Genomic DNA, 19,315 nt, shown 5'->3' on the forward strand with positions numbered 1-19,315 from the left:
ATTACAGCTTGAATTTAAAGTTTCTCCCTAATAAAATACAGATAAACCAATTGAAGAATGAAAACAATAGACTGAGTAAAAAGTAATCACGATAACAGGCAAAAAAGATGTTCTATTACTGTTCTGCAGCATATGTAATCAATCATTAGTGTTAGTTATGATTCACTGGAAGATTTCTTAGAAAATGAAACTCATATAAAGATAGGCTTCTTCCAAGTTTCTCAGCCAACCCATTCTTAAATTTTTTGCTACACATGGATTCTTAAGAAAATAGGATTAACAGAAGGGACATGGGAGGTTTGAAGACTAACAGTATACCATTGGTTTGTTTAGTCAGAGAAAATGTTTCACGGATAGATCCAAACTTCATTGTCAGCCATTAAAAGAAAGCATTGTGTATAATGAAAGTGTTCTATTAAAATTACAAGTGCACACATTTCGAAGAGAAAAAGGGGAATATTGTTACTGCACAACATACACAGAACAATCATTCATTGACCATATATTTTTGATGATTATATGAGGAGAGAATAATGGCAATGGTAGCTAAATGCTCTTCGTCAAATCCTGTGCAGTGACTTACAGACAACACGAAGAAGTTCATCACCTAATTATTAAGATAATAAAATTAGATAAATTCAGGCTACCACAAAGACATATAGGAAGTCATTCTTCCAAAATACTACGGACTTTATTTACATTTCTTCCAAAGGAATGTATTTGTGTTTTTCCTTCTGCTCTGTACACCCAGTCCTCTTTGTGCTTTAACATTAGTGTAAAGTCGAATAATACTCCATGCTATGGCTCACACTATATTTAGGGTGCAGAGTCTCTCCTTCTCTTCTGACATCTGCTTATTGTCATGCTGCTTCCCTCCCATGATACAAAAAACAATGATCCCGAAAGTTACTGTTTACTTTGTGTGAGCTTGTTAGCTACTGCAAGACATGCATTCTTTGTAGTCTCTCAGTACTGTGGAAGAGCCTCTGCAGTTCATAAAGAAAGGAAAAGCCATTGGCAATGTTTAAGCTTTGAGTCACTCTGTAAGGTATGCTCAGATGGTGTAACTACTAATGCGCAACTCACAAAAGGTAAGGACCAAGGCTTGTATCCTCGTCTGGAATGCAGTTTTCACCTTTAAGCAACCAAGGCAGCACATATACTACTTACAGAAAAAATTTACAAAAAATATATAGCCAAACTTTTAGAACAACCAGCACTGGTTTTGTATACAAGAACATTTCGTCTGATTTTTTCAATTTTATCTGTTTTTTATCGTTACTTTTTTAGTATTTTCTTAATATTTAAAGTCTCTCTCCAGTTATACTCATCTGCCGCCGTTGGATAAGCAGCTGCCAGCAGAAAGTCATATACTCCTAGCTCACTGATTTGTTACATAGTTTAATTCTTAATTTCTTTGCATGTTTTTGGTACTTGCATTGTTTAATTCATAAATTTTGGGCATATTATAGTATTTGAGAGTTGTAGCATCGCGTTTTAGTACCCAAATAGTGTAAAATCGCGTAGTCTCCTTCCGCCGCCAAGCAGTGTGTCAGCAGTGCGCAAGTAGCAGCATTACTGCATTTACTAGGCAATCTTGTATTTTAATAACTGTTTAAATTTTGTGTCGATTTGTTTGTGCTCTCTGTAGATTAATTCAGACGTTCTTTGCACAACAGTTTTTAGCATGGATAGGGACTGCAACTGCTGTATTCAGATGCAGGTTGAGTTGGCATCCCTTCGCTCCCAGCTTCAGGCAGTGTTGGCTTCGGTCACACAGCTTGAGGCTGTTGCCAATGGGCATCACTGTGGGGGTCTGGATGGGGTTTGTCAGGGACGGCCAGCTCGTCCCACGCATCCCCCGATCGGACTACGACTGTGGCTGCCTGGGATACTGCCCACATTGAGGCTGATCCCTCACCTGTGGTAGAGTGGGAGGTCGTCTCGAGGTGTGGCAGGGGGCGAAAGACATTCCGGAGGGCTGAACGGAAGGCCTCTCCAGTTTGTCTGAAGAACCAGTTTCAGGCTCTGTCTCCGGCTGATACTGATGTTCGGCCGGAGATGGCTGCTTGTCCTATTCCAGAGGTTGCCCCTCAGTCTGCAAGATCCGGGCAGTCACAGAGGGTGGGCTTACTGGTAGTTGGGAGCTCCAACGTATGGCGTGTAATGGGGCCCCTTAGGGATATGGCAGCAAGAGAGAGGAAGAAAACCAATGTGCACTCCGTGTGCATACCGGGGGAGTCATTCCAGATGTGGAAAGGGTCCTTCTGGATGCCATGAAGGGTACAGGGTGCACCCATCTGCAGGTGGTCGCTCATGTCGGCACCAATGATGTGTGTCGCTATGGATTGGAGGAAATCATTTCTGGCTTCCGGCGGCTATCTGATTTGGTAAAGACTGCCAGTCTCGCTAGCGGGATGAAAGCACAGCTCACCATCTGCAGCATCGTCGACATGACTGACTGCGGACCTTTGGTACAGAGCCGAGTGGAGGGCCTGAATCAGAGGCTGAGACAGTTCTGCGACCGTGTGGGCTGCAGATTCCTCGACTTGCGCCATAGGGTGGTGGGGTTTCGGGTTCCGCTGGATAGGTCAGGAGTCCACTACATGCAGCAAGCGGCTACACGGTTAGCAGGGGTTGTGTGGCATGGACTGGGCAGTTTTTTAGGTTAGATGGCCTTGGGCAAGTACAGAAAGGGCAACAGCCTCAAAGGGTGCAGAGCCAAGTCTGGACATGCGGGGACCAAGCAGCAATCGGTATTGTAATTGCAAACTGTCGAAGCTGCATTGATAAAGTACCGGAACTTCAAGTGCTGATAGAAAGCACCGAAGCTGAAATCATTATAGGTACAGAAAGCTGGCTGAAGCCAGAGATAAATTCAGCCAAAATTTTTACAAAGGCACAGACGGTGTTTAGAAAGAATAGATTGCATGCAACCGGTGGTGGCGTATTTGTCGCTGTTAGTAGTAGTTTATCCTGTAGTGAAATAGAAGTTGATAGTTCCTGTGAATTATTATGGGTAGAGGTTATACTCAACAACCGAGCTAGGTTAATAATTGGCAGTTCCTTCTCTAAATCCTCGCACAAACAAAAAAATGGCTGACATCGAAATAAGTGTCCAAGGAATAGAAAATCAACTGGAATCACTCAACAGAGGAAAGTCCACTGGACCTGACGGGATACCAAATCGTTTCTACACAGAGTACGCGAAAGAACTTGCCCCCCTTCTAACAGCCGTGTACCGAAGTCTCTAGAGGAACGGAAGGTTCCAAATGATTGGAAAAGAGCACAGGTAGTCCCAGTCTTCAAGAAGGGTCGTCGAGCAGATGCGCAAAACTATAGACCTATATCTCTGACGTCGATCTGTTGTAGAATTTTAGAACATGTTTTTTGCTCGAGTATCATGTCGTTTTTGGAAACCCAGAATCTACTCTGTAGGAATCAACATGGATTCCGGAAACAGCGATCGTGTGAGACCCAACTCGCTTTATTTGTTCATGAGACCCAGAAAATATTAGATACAGGCTCCCAGGGTAGATGCTATTTTCCTTGACTTCCGGAAGGCGTTCGATACAGTTCCGCACTGTTGCCTGATAAACAAAAGTAAGAGCCTACGGAATATCAGACCAGCTGTGTGGCTGGATTGAAGAGTTTTTAGCAAACAGAACACAGCATGTTGTTATCAATGGAGAGACGTCTACAGACGTTAAAGTACCTCTGGCGTGTGACAGGGGAGTGTTATGGGACCATTGCTTTTCACAATATATATAATGACCTAGTAGATAGTGTCGGAAGTTACATGCGGCTTTTCGCGGATGATGCTGTAGTATACAGAGAAGTTGCAGCATTAGAAAATTGTAGCGAAATGCAGGAAGTTCTGCAGCGGATAGGCACTTGGTGCAGGGAGTAGCAACTGACCCTTAACATAAACAAACGTAATGTATTGTGAATACATAGAAAGAAGGATCCTTTATTGTATGATTATATGATAGCGGAACAAACACCGGTAGCAGTTACTTCTGTAAAATATCTGGGCGTATGCGTGCGGAACGATTTGAAGTGGAATGATCATATAAAATTAATTGTTGGTAAGGAGGGTACCAGGTTGAGATTCATTGGGAGAGTCCTTCGAAAATGTAGTCCATCAACAAAGGAGGTGGCTTACAAAACACTCGTTCGACCTATACTTGAGTATTGCTCATCAGTGTGGGATCCGTACCAGATCAGGTTGACGGAGGAGATAGAGACGATCCTAAGAAGAGCGGCGCGTTTCGTCACAGGGTTATTTGGTAACCGTGATAGCGTTACGGAGATGTTTAGCAAACTCAAGTGGCAGACTCTGCAAGAGAGGCGCTCTGCATCACGGTGTAGCTTGCTCGCCAAGTTTCGAGAGGGTACGTTTCTGGATCAGGTATCAAATATATTGCTTCCCCCTACTTATACCTCCCGAGGAGATCACGAATGTGAAATTAGAGAGATTAGAGCGCGCACGGAGGCTTTCAGACAGTTGTTCTTCCCGCGAACCATACGCGACTGGAACAGAAAAGGGAGGTAATGACAGTGGCACGTAAAGTGCCCTCCGCCACACACCGTTGGGTGGCTTGCGGAGTATAAATGTAGATGTAGAACTCATCCTTGTTTTCCAGTAATTTGTAAATACCTATTACAGCCATTTTCATTTGTCACTCTCTCTCTCTTTAGGCAAATACATCTCTATATAATAATCAAATTCTATGTGAAAAGATAAATAATATCCTTCTTTTTTCTCCCTGCCTCTTACACATGTTACACTGCTGTTATGTGGCCAAGGCACACAAATTATGATGTATACAAATTACTGATGAATGAGACTTTTGTATTCTATAGAAAGAAATTAATTATGCACTGCTTAGTACATCCTCAGAAACTCTTCCCAAAGTACCTGAGACATCTCAGATGTTTAGAAGTTTAGTATTCTTCAATTTTTATTTTATTTGCCTAAGTGCACTCCAATGGTAGCCACCATCAATGGCCAACACACATACCTACCTTCCTGTCCTGAGTTTGCAACTCATATACACTCATTAAAGTTTCTCTTTCAGTGGTAATGTGAAGATAATCAGTGTAAGACATATGAGAAATATAACTTGCCTATATGAGGAGATTAAGATTTAACATCCCTCTACAAAAAGGTTATTAGAGGTAGAGCATAAACTTTGATTGAGGAAGAATAAGAGAGGAAATCGGCAATGTCCTTTAAAAAGGAACTATCCTTTCTAAAGGAACTATGCCGGCATTTGCCTTGAGTGATTTAGGGAACCATGGACAGTCCAGATATGGGAGGACAGATGTGAATTTGAATGGCTGTCCCCTAAATGAAGTCTAGTGTTTCACCATTTGCATCATGTTGCTTTGTAAAATTCTTCAATGAACCATGCACTGAATACTTGGTACTCTTCTCTACAGCAGTCTTAAACCAAATTAAAGTTATTGATCAAAACTCTCCAATTAAACAGTTACCACCAGATCAATATGATCTGTCTCTCTTTTCAGTTAATTGTCCAAGGTAATACTCCTACATTCCATTTTGCAGCAGAGCAACGTTCCACATGCTGTGATATAATGGATAATGGTAACTATTTGTGCTCTTTAATGAAATACCCAAAAATTCTGGCATGTTTTAAATTTACATGGGGGAAATTATACAGACATACACAATTATGCAATGAAAACAAGTAAACAATTTACGTAGTCATTCATAGACATGCAACATCAGGCCACTGTGTGTGTGGAGGGAAAGAAAGAGAAGTGGTCCCCAGGTAGGGGAGGGGGGAGGAGGGATGGAGGGAGGGGGGAAGGGGGGAGAGAGAGAGAGAGAGAGAGAGAGAGAGAGAGAGAGAGAGAGAGAGAGAGAGAGAGAGAGAGAGAGCACTCTGCTGTTTTTATGTGCCAACTTTGTGTGTGTGTTCAAACAATTTTTATTTTCTGCCCTGGATTTACACAAGCATATAATGAGAGTTCATCTCACACGAATTCCAATCAATAGGAAATGGGACTAGGACTAATGCATTGTAACAATCAACCTACTTTGAAATGAACACAGCTTTCCCATGTTCTCCTGCATAGTGATCCATATAGCTCCAAATTCCTTCTGTTATTTTCCTTCTGTTATTTTCCATCTGTTAATCTGTTCCATTTCCAACAATGGAAGGAGCAAAGGTAACTGCTCACAGCACAAATGAAGCATTTGGCTGTTGTCAGGTACATCAATGAAAATGAACTTTTAGAGAAAGTATGTTCCATCCCGGACGGTTACATGAACAAGTGAAAACACACACAGAAAGCATACATTAGCACAGTCTATTTGGAAAGTAACAAAGCATTTGTTCATAATGCATGAGTTGTGTTAAGTGATGACAACATCCAACAAATGGCATTGCAAGTGCCTGCGCCAATATCACCAGAAGATGTAAATGGACTCATATAAAATATTGAATATTGTTAGAAGATTGAAGGTTTGAGCACGCAATGTAAGGTTGCAGGAGAGGCAATGTGGAAATATTGCTGTAGGCTATGAAACATGGGACTCTTATGTTTCCAAATGCTTTGAAAATTTTCTTATATGAATTACATTTTTTTTTAATTTATAAATACAAAAAAATAACAAACCTTTAAGATTAAGGTATATTCTTGGGTATTACTGCATGATCCGTGATTACAGTTCAACAACCTGCCCTTAATTACAATGGCCAAATTTTGATCAACATTGCAATTCTGGGGAAAAATTATAAGTCTGAAAAACTTTCATTGACGTTTGTATATTCTCAGACAACTGATCTGTCATACAAGTGTAGTTAAAGCATAAAAAGAAAGGAAAATCCCAATGTAATATACATATATTGACAACACCGATTCAGATGTCAGTATAAAATCTGTGAAATGGTCAAAAGAGGTAGTGAAGTCTGACAGTCTACACAAAATCAATATAAAAAAAGGGAGAGACACCAAAGCAGCAAGAACATTACAAATTAACATACAATTTGCAACTTCGCTCAAACTACAATACCTAGAATACTAATTCTTGGGCTCCCAAATGGTCATCTAATTCATTAATAAATAGAAAATAAAGCTCCTGTATTATCAAATGAGACAATTATAGGTGTACACAGTTTCAGGTGTCAAGTTTCATCAGATCTTATTCAAAAGAAATATTTTATACCATATAGCATCTATGAGGAAACTTTTAAAATGTGTGAAAACTGTATGCACCTCTTCATGAGGAAGTACATGGAAAATAACAGTTTTCACATGTTCTGTGCTCACGCAAAGGATTATGCACATCTATACTGGTGCAAAACTCAAGGAAGCAAGTAACTTTCACATGATGTCTCCCTGTCAAGTAACATAGCTTGATGAAACTTGGACCATATATAGAAAGAACTGCTACAGTATAGTACAGAAGGTAACTGAAAGAAATACATGAGATGAACAGATATGACACTTTTATTCAAAAACAGTAGTTGCACTAGAGTCACTGTGATTTATAATGGTCCCTGGACAAAGAAAGGTGGGACACGATTCTTAATAGTGTGTGCGATCACGACGGACAGCAATGCATGCTTCACAACATGGTCCCATGCTGGCCATAAGGTTGGCAAGGAATTTTTGTGGTAGGGCTTCCCATTCTTCCAGCAGTGTGGTTGACAACTGCTAGAGGGTCATTAGTGGATGTACTCCCATAAGCCTCCCCTACGCATTCCACACATGCTTGATGGGATTTGTGATGGGGGAATGGACATGTCAGTCCATTTATCAAATATCCTCTCATTCCAAGAGCTCCTCCACCTGTGCTGTTCAAAGCAGTTGCACACAAGTCATCCATATAAATGAGGCTGAATGTACCTCAAAAAAGACGAGCATGGGGAAGGAGTAAAGTCCCTCTGTAACGCTGACCAGTGAATGTTCACACATTTTGGAGGTCGGTATGCCAATGCAACATTATGCCTCTCCACACCATAAAACCTGGACCAACAAAACAATTATGTTCAACAATCTTCCTCGATGCATTACGTGTTCCCACTTGTTGTCCTTTGAGAGTATGTACTGCACTGTCAAACATGATCGTTTTGGTGGTTCAGGCACTTTGGTGCAAGGAGGCATAATGTTGCTTGGGAATACTGACCACCAAATCATTTAACACAGTATACTCACCAGTCAATGTCATTTTGACAGTGTACTCCTTCCCCACGTGCATTTTTTTAGGGGTGCATTCGGCTCTGACTTCATTTTTATTGGTGACAATGCATGGCCGCATTGAAGAGTGCATGTGGAGGAGCTCTTGAAACAAGAGGGTATTTGGCAAATGGACTGGTCTATCCTTGCCTCTGACTTAAATCCCATCAAAGACATGTGGGATGCATTGGGGAGATGTACTGCAGCACTTTCATATGCACTAATGACCATCCAGCAGTTGTCAACTGCATTGATGGAGGAGTGAAACACCTTGCCGCAAAAACTCCTTACCAACCTTGTGGCCAGCATGGGAGCACATTGCAAAGCATGCATTGCCACCTGTGATGATAACACACACTATTAATAAACATGTCCTGCGTCTTGTAATGTCGAGGTGAACAATGTAGTAGTTCTTTTTACGTATGGTCCAGGTTTCATCAAGCTATGTTACTTGGCAGTGACACATCATGCGATAGTTATTAGATTGATGCATAAGTTCATAACATTTTTTGTTTTGCATGTTGGTATTCTAGATGCTATGGGTTTCCTTATCAAATGTAATTTTTTATTTGTAGTTCAGTGTTGCTATTTGAGTTTACATACTGTCATTTTGTCATCTGGAGATAGTGAGTGGAGCTGTGGGCACTAGGATGGAGTGGCCAGTGGGGAAATTGGAACATTTCTGACATATTCTTCGGTTTGAGTTCAGTACAAGGGTGACAGCAGTGGAAGCAGCCAGAAACATTTGCGCCTTGTATGGGGATAATGCCATTGGACAGAGCATGGCAAGAAAATGGGTCTCTCTTTTTAAGGAGGATCCTATTGACATTAATGACTCTCCACATTAAGGAAGACCTTTGGGGTTTAAAAAAAGTGTGTTTGAACACCTTAACCCACAATGATCCATGCTAGTGTGCTGGAGAACTGGTAAATGTGATTAACTGTGATTATTCTACCATCATGTGACATATGCAAGGAATGGGGAATGATCAAAAATTGAATGTATGGGTATGCATACTCTAAGCTAAAATCACAAAAATCAGCAGGTGTCCATATGTGCATCTCTGCTTCCTCGTCATCAATTGGCTCATGAACAGCACTGACCACTCCTATCCTGTATTGTTGCTGGTGATGACAAATGGTGTCTTTATGCTAACATAAGGGAAAGAAAGGAGTGGTTGAGCACAAACAAAGCAGCAACTACCCGTACACATACCTGTGTACATCCATTGAAGATAATGTTATGCATCTGGTGGAAAAGCATGAACTTCAGTGAAACCCTGCCTTTACACTTTTCAAGGGGTTTCAAAAAAATTGCGTAAGATACGGGACAAATGTAAAATGTGGGAAATAATGTTTTAAGCTGTAAAAGTTACGTTTAGGATACCGTCTTGCATTTTTGTACTTTATGTATGGTATATTTACACAACAGGCATCAAAAGACATGTCAGGAACTTGTTTATTAATTAATAAAGGTTTATTATCTAATAAAAACCGCTGATGTAACTGGAACTGATAACTATCTAGGAAGTGGAAAGTTTTACTGTTTCACATGTCATAATTGATGTTTTTGAAAGCCTACAGCTGTCATTCATTATTTAAATAATGAAATACTGCACTAGTTACATATTTTCATGCTTAGCATGATGCGTTTCGAGAATTTTTTCTCAGTCAACAGCAAATAGGTGCGTAAGTAATTTGTGAGGTTATCGGGTACTGTGCCTCCTCAGTTATGTGGGAAACCATACACACGCAAACTATCACTCACATTGTTTGTGTGACATTACAAAAAATACATACGTAAATACTGCACTTGACAGCGAGAATAAATTCTCGAAACATGTTTTGTTCAGCATGAAAACAATACGTAACTAGTGCTGTGTTTTAACTAAAATGCAACGCAAAGTGAATGACGGTGTCAACTAGCGCTACAAATGGCCAAATGCCGAAACACGCTAAATATGGTTCAACAAAGGTGTCACAATGATCACAACAATCACGAAACTACGTTTGCGCAGTAGAAACAGTTTGGAAATGGTTGTGATTGGTCATGATATCGTTATTCGAATGAACCTAGTTACTCCCAGCAGTCACCACACCAAGTAGAGCTTGGCAGTGGCGGGAGATATGGCACGAATTGTTCCAACTTTTACACATTTGCACATTAAAATCCGATGAGTAGAGTACCCTGGTGTTAAGAAACCTAACCACGTAATATTTGTAGACACTACTGGACGGCCAACATCAGTTTTTTCTCCACAAAATTTTTTTCGTAATGGGTAAATTGTGGGAAAATTATAAATATGTTGACACAAAATCAGGTGCAAATTAACATTGTGGACATAGCAAATTTGACGGGAATGACAAAAAATGTCGTAAACGGCAGGAAAACGTTAATTTTGGGAACGTAAAAGCCAGGTTATACTGTACTTCCCTGAGGCATAGTTATGAATATTGTCAACAACTGAGACATGTTGCAGATGCAATCCAAGAACAATGACCTGGAAGACTGTGTGAAGTGTTGCCACTCCATGATACCACCCCCTCACATTCTGCTCGACTGACAAAAAACACTATACACGAGTTGGATTGGGAAGTCATTCCATACCACCTTACTCACGTGATCCTGCACCCGCAGATGTTCATCTTTTCTGCTCTCTACCGAACAACCTTCAAGGAACTTCCTTCCCTGATTAAAATGAGCTCCGAACATGGCTCGATGAGTTCTTTGTCCATTTTTTTTTGTGTTTATTAAACTTATGGACAAATGCGATGAACTTTTTTTGTGTTTATTAAACTTATGGACAAATGCTATGAACTTATGCACCAACTCAATACTTTTGTCCTTAAGTTCTGCATACCAGTGTACTCTTTGTTAGTAAATATTCCTGCTAAAACAGATCTGTTTGTTAGAGAGGAAACTCCCCTGAACAATGAGGTAGTCATCACATTTTTTAAAGATTATTTCGTTCTCTCTAATGAATGTACATTGTGTATGGAATACATGTTTGTATAACTTAAATAGGTTTGCTTTTACTATTTACAAAACTTACAGGTCACAAAGTGAGCTAAGTGCAACAAACAGTTTTGAATTACTCGAAAACTTTATTAAACTTTATGACATAAATAATGTCAGTTTCATAGAAACTATATGTGAAGTAGTAGCAATGTACAACATGAATTTGCAAGTACAGTTTTTACAATTTATACTTCATGAGGCATTCCACGCACAATTTACATATTTATTCTTAGACATAACTACAGTTGGCAAACTGAACCAAATATCTGTTCAACAGTATCCAGTACACTGACTCAATCTATGCACTACCACTGGCATTGTTCACAAGGTCTATTCTCTTCACTGTACGCTTCATTTACACAAGTTTCATGACACACCACTTGCTTTGAAAAGATAACCCACAACTGAAATAAGTATACTGAAAATTCTCTATGCTTCTATGCTATCAACATGGTGATCAGTCCCTGATGAGATTGTAAGCTCGAACTGAAAATTTCATTTGATGATATCTTCAGCAAACATGTTAACTTAAATCCAATATCTCGAAACGGGTTGGCAGCTGCCAGTCTTTGTACTCATCCTGTGGAGAATGGTATGCACTTAACACTTCTATCAAACAACACAAAGTATCACATATAATTTATTAAATATCAAAATGATCCAGAAATGCCTACTATGATTACATTAACCACACCAAACACATTTTCAAACACATTTCAACAACATTTTTTAGCAAGCTTCACAACTATTTTAACAAATTCCACGTATTTTATAATGTACACTCCAATCTAGTAGTCTTATTGTAATCTATTATCAGTGTAGCAAAAAGTTCTGTACCTACTAACCTTGAAAGATTTAGTAACCAGTGGAAGATTCTCAACAGCAGCTGCAGCTAAGCAGGACTTCCCACTACCAGTCATTCCATGCAACACAATATAATTGCCTCGAGTTAAAGACTTTAAACTCGCACGTAGCTCCAGAAGCTGTAAAGGAAAAGATAAATAATTGCTCATGAAGTTTTTCCAATATTATCATAAATCCACTGAAAAATTTGTAGTGTATAGTGAAAATAAAATTCTGTGAGCATGATCTTATGACAAATTTAGATTCTAATAATAAATCCTCATACACAGCTATATATAAAGGAAGAACATGTGTTGAAAGTAAAATCTCTATTCAGATATTGTAGTAGATCTTTTGTATGTGGGAATGGATGAAAACAGAGAAACATGGTGCATTCCAAAAGATAAACAGCAGATGTAGGCTGCTTTTAAGTCCACTAAAATGACAGCTGTCTGCCCCATTTTCAATTTATGCACTGTGCAGATTTCGCAATACCTGTTTCAGATACTGCTGGTAAAAATGTTTCTTGTGTCCTCATTACTAATTATCTTTGTCTTTTTACTTCACTTCCCCAATTTTTTTGTAACCTATCTTAAAAATGTAAATGAAATAAATTTTTAAGGGTTGTAAACTTGATTACCTAACAAGAACATCATTGTTTTATATTAACTTCACTTCCAATTTATTATAACATTCACTCAGTTTGTCAATGAAGCTTATCATCTCATCTTTTCTGTCTGACACAGTGACTGTTAGTTGTTGACATGGACTATAACATTCATTCATAACTGTCTCATGAGTAGAGCTGTACTCTACCAAAATTACAGTTCAATAGTTTGGCACACTTACATGAATGACATAGTAAATGGTACGATTACCAGTGGTATTAGTAGCGATACATACAAAAATGAATATGTAAGATAGAAAATGAGAGCTGATGACACCTCTCTCTCTCTCTCTCTCTCTCTCTCTCTCTCCCTCTCCCCTGATAACGAGAAAAGCACATCATTCAGTATTATTTGTTTATATCCTTACAGAATATAAACTGCATTTTATACATAATAAAAATTACTTGATCGTGTAGCTTCTGCACTTTTATGTAACCAAACCAATTACTTTTGCTGCAAGTACAGTTTACATGCACAAACAAAACAAATATATGATTATTGTTGTTACTTTGTACTCAATAGACTGTTCTTCATCATGATCAAAGGCAAGAGTTTCCTGTTATTCCTGATAAATGCAAAAGTTCATTATTAATAATGGGGGAATGTTTTATGTAAGTTCAATGAAGTATTGAAGTGATGGTTGATATATTTTTGTTCAGCTTTTTTTTTCTTTTTCTTTTTTTACATCATTGAGAAAATTGCATTTCCTAGCGCTACATGATGAGTCTGTACTGTTTTCTTTATTTTTACTATAACATCCCTCTGTTTCACATTACAAATCAACAATTTTTGAATAAAACCCAAATTAGGCACTGACAATATCAGTTTTTCTGTAAATACTGTTTGTTCTAAGTAACAGACAGGAGGATAATTATGTAGAACAAAAATGTTCCACATGTTACCTGGCCCTTTTCACTCACTGATTTTCCAGACAGTTCACCACTCCTGGTTTTTAGGGGAATGTAGTAAGACACTAATCGTAAACATAAACAAAGTGATCTTTATCAGGTAATGCCCAACAGGTATGCAACACATCCAACATACAGGTAATACAGGTATGACCTTAACTGGCCAAATCTACGAGGAAAACTACCATAGTTACCTACTAACAGTAGTTTCACAACTCTGCTCATGAGGAATGCATGGTGTCCCCCCCCCCCCCCCCCCACACAGAATATTTATGTTTTTTTTTTGTTTTTTTTTTTCTTTTAAATGAGGATACGATGGCCTAAAACTTATTTGCATCTTCGTTCTGGAACTGTAAGAGGTAGAGGTAGGAATAATACCCTCCCCTCTCTCCACTGTTAAACTTCACAGCTGAGAAATTTACATACATCCTGTACTCAGTTCTCACCTCCCACTTTGCCTCATTAAAACACTTATTTGTGACCACTTGATTTTCAGTTCCACAGTACACTTCTATGTTTATCAATTTCCTTTTTATCTCTCTTCCACTTTTTCCCTTTGTTAAAGTAGTTTTGTTTGATTGTTTCTTTCTTTTACCTCTGCAGCTCCACATATTTGTATCATCTACATACACAATAATGTATCCCTTATCTCTTGTTTACGAACACCCCTCTTTGTCAATTCTAAATATCCAGTTTTCTAATTGGATCCGTTGCAGGCAATTTGTTTGTTAATATCTCTCCTCATTTTCTATTGAATATCTAGATCTAGATTTTTGCAACCTTTCCCTTTTTGCCGTATGTAAGATTTTTTTAGCTCAAAAGTTAGTCTTTTGCCCTCTCATCAATTTTTTTAGCAAGAAGGTTCTTGAGACAATGGTTCATGCCACATTATTGGAAAACGGCTTTAGAAACATGTTATCAAATGCAGACATACTTGGAGATGTTTACATCAGGTACAATAATTAGTAGCTGACTTCAAACCTAAATAAATATAATGTAATGCATGGAAAGAGACAAAACGATTCACTGTTATTATGTAATCAGTCCCAGGGATTAGTCACAACCTTCATGTATCTATGAGATACTGCTCAGAGTTATTTAAGGTGGACTGACCACATAAATATAGTCTTGGGGATGGCAGATGACAGAGATACAGATTTATTGAAAGAATTCCACAGAAATTTAATCCACACCTGACAGAGGTTGCTTACAAAACCGTTGTTCAAGCAGTTCTTTAATATTGTTTGTTGGTCTGGGAGTCTTACCAAGTTTGATGAACAGAAGAGAGAGCCAAGAGTTAATCAAGAGCTGCAAGATTTGTCACGGGCTGGTTTAGACAGTATGAGAGAGTTACAGAAATGCTTATCCAACTGCAGTGGAGGAGATTACAAGAAGACATTCCACATTGCGGAGAGTCCCAAAGACACTCATAAAATTCCAAGACCCCATGATTGAAAATGACAAAAGAAACACACCACCTCCTTCAGCATGCATCTCTTGTAATCATCGCAGAACTAATATAGAGAAATTAGGGCTCATATGGAAAGATCCTGCGAGTCTTTCTTCCCATGTACCATCTATAAACAGAATAGGAGCAAGAAGGGTGCATGTTCACAAGCTCTTTGTGACATAAGAGAATTTAACAAAGAATGCAGAACCATCTCTGAAATCATCTATTATAGTGGGAATATCATCTTACCAAATTTTCACATGACAACTTTCACGTTTTCAACTGTCCCCTACGATTTAAATTATTACAGTTCACACACCAGTATATAAATAACCCCCCATCCATGTCTCCACCCATGAATGGAAAGGAAAGTTATTAATGGATGTATTTCGATGCTCAGCAGTGAAGAGAGAAGTAATAACAACTGAAATACTCAACAAGAATGAAGCAGCTAAAATTATTCTATAACTTAAAATAATAATAATAATAATAATAAACCTGAAAATGGGAAATGCCAGTATTATTTCCATCTCTAAGCTTGTTATTTGAGGTAATTTGGAAAAATGAATGAAATCCAATAGACTGGTTAACAGCTCTGATAAATACAGTGGAACCTCACATAGCGAGCATAATTTGTTCCAGACTCCTACTTGTCATGCGAAACACTCGTTAAGCGAAACAATTTATCCCGTATAAATTAATGTAAAATATGATAATGCATTCCATGCAGAGAAAGTACTAAAAGTTTTATCTTATTCATACCATTTGTTATATAGACAATATTATGTACTTTATTACTCATGGTAGATAACTAATGGTTTTTTTTTACTAGGAAGCTACCTATAGTAATATGTTTCTGTCGACATGTCAACACTTGACGAAAATGCAACACAGCGTTATTGTCAAATAAATTTGTAGGGTGCACAGCCACTGTTTTATTGGGGTGACGATGCAATCGATTCTGCAATCGATTCCTATACTTTCAGCATTTCTCTTATTGTGCCCGAAGATTGCTGCCTTTGCTGTTATTGCCTTCTCCTCCTCCTTTTCCTCTGAAGAACTCCTGGTCACAACTTCCTGCAGTGAAACACACTGCAACTCCATAAGCTTTTCAGTGTCATTTCTGGGTTGTGATCTTCCACAAGCTCATTGATATCATTGTTATCCACTTCTAGTACCATGCTCTTGGCCAAAGACACAGTCTCACTGACTACAGGCTCCACAGGTACTGACTCAAATACCTCACAGTCACATTCAACACCACACTCGGGCCAAAGATTCTTCGAAGCAGAAGTGAGAGTTCTCTTGGTAACCCCTTCCCACGGCTTCTCAATCATCTTGACGCAGCCAACGATGTTGCAGTGATATTTCAAAAACACTCTGAGAGTGAGACTGGTAGCTTTAGTCAACTCAAAGCAATGCTTGAAAAGTGCTTTAGTGTAGGGCTTCTTTAAGTTAGAAATAATCTGCTGGTCCACAGGCTGGAGTAACAGAGTGGTGTCGGAAGGCAGAAATTGGATCTTGGCGAATTGAAATACTTCAAGGAGATAGTCTTGTAGACCTGGTGAATGGGCAGGAGCGTTATCCATAACAAGCAAGACATGGGGTGGCAGATTCATCTTGAGCAAATATTTTTTCACCGAAGGACCAAACACTTCATTAATCCAATCTCTCTCTCTCTCTCTCTCACACACACACACACACACACACAAACACACACACACACACACACACACACAAAATCATATGTCACCCTAGCCTTGATGGACCTCCACTGAAATTTAACCCGCTCTTCTGGACTTTACACTTCTTGAAGGCTCATGGAGTTTCCGAATGGTAAATATGCAGCAGTTTAATTTTCAAATTGCTGCTTGCATTGGCACAGAATAGCTGTGTGAGACGGTCTTTCATTGGCTTGTGACCGGGCAATGCATTTTCCTCTGCTGTTATAAAGATACGCTTTGGCATCTTTCTCCACAATAGACCCATCTAGTCACAATTAAAAACTTCTTTCAACAGATACCCTCAGGATCTGTGAGTATCTCAATGTTGCTGATGAAATTCTCTACTGCCTTTGTGCCAGAGCTGGCTACTTTGCCATGCCTCACAATGACGTGGATGTCAGTTCTTCTCTTAAAACTTCTCAAACCACCCATGGCTTCCCTTAAACACTTATTCGACCCCTGATGATCATTCTCGCCTTCTCACAAATAATGTTTTCATTAATAGTGGAGTCTTGCAAATGTTTTTCATTTATGTACATAAGGAGCAAGCTTTCGACATAACCCAGAACACGAAACTGTTGTTTAGATACTCTTGTCACTCTGTTTGAAGCATCTCTCTCCTTAATCTTGTCCTTGTTCTTGAAGAGAGTGCAAACAGTTGATGTAGTTCGACTGTATGTGCATGCTAAATCAGCAACGCTCACACCATGTTCACGTTTCTCAATGATTTTATGTTCCATTTCTCAGGTCATTTTCTTTCTCTTATGGTCGCCTTCTAGTGGCTTTATCTTTGGAGAAATTTATAAAGGCTATTAAAATTTGCACAAAAAAAACAGTGTGGACACAAGTGTAGAAAAATGTGTGATCACAATCTGCACTAAGATGGTAGCAGAAACAGAGCTAAATCCAGACTACAGTACGTAATAATGACATTGTTCATATGCCACTGCTGACAATGAAAGATGTTCATATTGTTGAATGTTCCCCACGCCACGCGCGAATGGCTAGTGATGTCACACTAAATCACCACCACTTCATCATTCATTATGCGAAACATCACTCGGTAAGCGAGTCATTTTTTTTACGATTTCTTTTGCTTGTTATGCTAATTGCGTGTTAAGGGAATTGTAAGGTTCCGTTGTACACTGAAGACAAAAGATAATCAGAAGCTAGTAATAATAAAGGCATTAGTCTATTTTTGGGTCCATATAAAATACTATCCAAAGTATTTCAAACCAAGGTAGAAGAAAGACTAAATGATGAAATGAGTGAGTATGAAGTAAGGTCTGCAAAGATACATCATGAACTGAACAGATCTTCAACCTTAAATATACCATAAAATACAAATGGTGGGAGCAAATAAGTGTGTAGCACTCATCATCAACTTGAAGAAAGTATATCTCTCACACACACACACACACACACACACACACACACACACACACACCTCTTCCCCTTACAAACACATCCCCTGCCACCTTACACACATACACCTACACTTTAGCTCAAAAAAAGATTTGTCCAAAACCTAGCAAGTTTTCAGTCTCACTTAAATGCCTGCTGATGACTAAACAGCCGAATTCTCTAGTTGTGCACATGAGTTTATACCAAAAACTCACAGGTCTCTGAGAGGCCCACAGTTCCGCTTCCCATTCCATAGATGTTTGTGATATTGGTTGCAATGGAAGTGAAACATGCAATGTTCTGACCTTCTGAAGTAAAAAAATAGAAGATGAAATGAAATAGGAACCATTTATCAGTCAATGAATGTTTAATACATTCAATAGTGGGATTTTGTATTACTACTATTGAGTCAGAGGAAGATGGCTGTTGTCCTTAGAAAGCAAACGCTTAGGAGTCCTACAGGCTGCTTCACATTGTTATATTGACCATTCCACAGTACAACTTTTAAATCGGTGGAGACACATTGCGCAAACATGCTTAGGGAACTTATTTCCACAAAATGTTTTAGCAGTATAAGGAAAACAGAAATTCAGAACTAATATAACTAACACAAGAAATGAACATTAACAGAATCTAGGTAAATCACAACATACTACACTGTACTGCTAGATGACAAGCTGATTCTTAGTCATCCTGTATGGGAATTGTGTTCTTCACCAAAAGGCCAAATGCTGCTGGAGGAAGGAGGGAAGGGGGAAGGGGGAGGGAGGAAAGGAGGAAGGAGGAAGGAGGGAGGGAGAGCACCTGTTGCTATTGTGAAGGGAATGCTTTAGCATTTTGTGGCAGTTTAACTCGAGATGAGCAAGAAGTGTGGTATCAGGAAATTTTATCATTGCCAGATCATTGATGCTCAAGCATGGCACACTCCACTTTGAAGATCACATATAAATTGGGCTTTCCACATGTCACCATGCCAAAGATATACTGTCAGTACCTTGATTTGGGGATAAACTGTTGCCACCAGGTTCAACAGCATCGGATAAAACTTGTGTTTATAACACACTGTAACAATATGACAAGTTGCAGAG

General features: G+C 39.0%; 1 protein-coding gene across 1 annotated transcript in view; it reads right to left on the minus strand.

Annotated features, from left to right (window-relative positions):
* Window positions 1-19,315, minus strand: part of LOC126248282 (apoptotic protease-activating factor 1-like) — a 274,185-nt gene that overhangs the window by 236,796 nt on the left and 18,074 nt on the right. Inside the window, exon 3 of the mRNA XM_049949131.1 lies at window positions 12,076-12,213. Coding sequence (XP_049805088.1) covers window positions 12,076-12,213 — 138 coding nt within the window. The remainder of the gene's footprint in view (window positions 1-12,075; window positions 12,214-19,315) is intronic.

The sequence above is a fragment of the Schistocerca nitens genome, chromosome 3 (genome assembly GCF_023898315.1).
Source record: "Schistocerca nitens isolate TAMUIC-IGC-003100 chromosome 3, iqSchNite1.1, whole genome shotgun sequence".
Classification (NCBI taxonomy): domain Eukaryota; kingdom Metazoa; phylum Arthropoda; class Insecta; order Orthoptera; family Acrididae; genus Schistocerca; species Schistocerca nitens.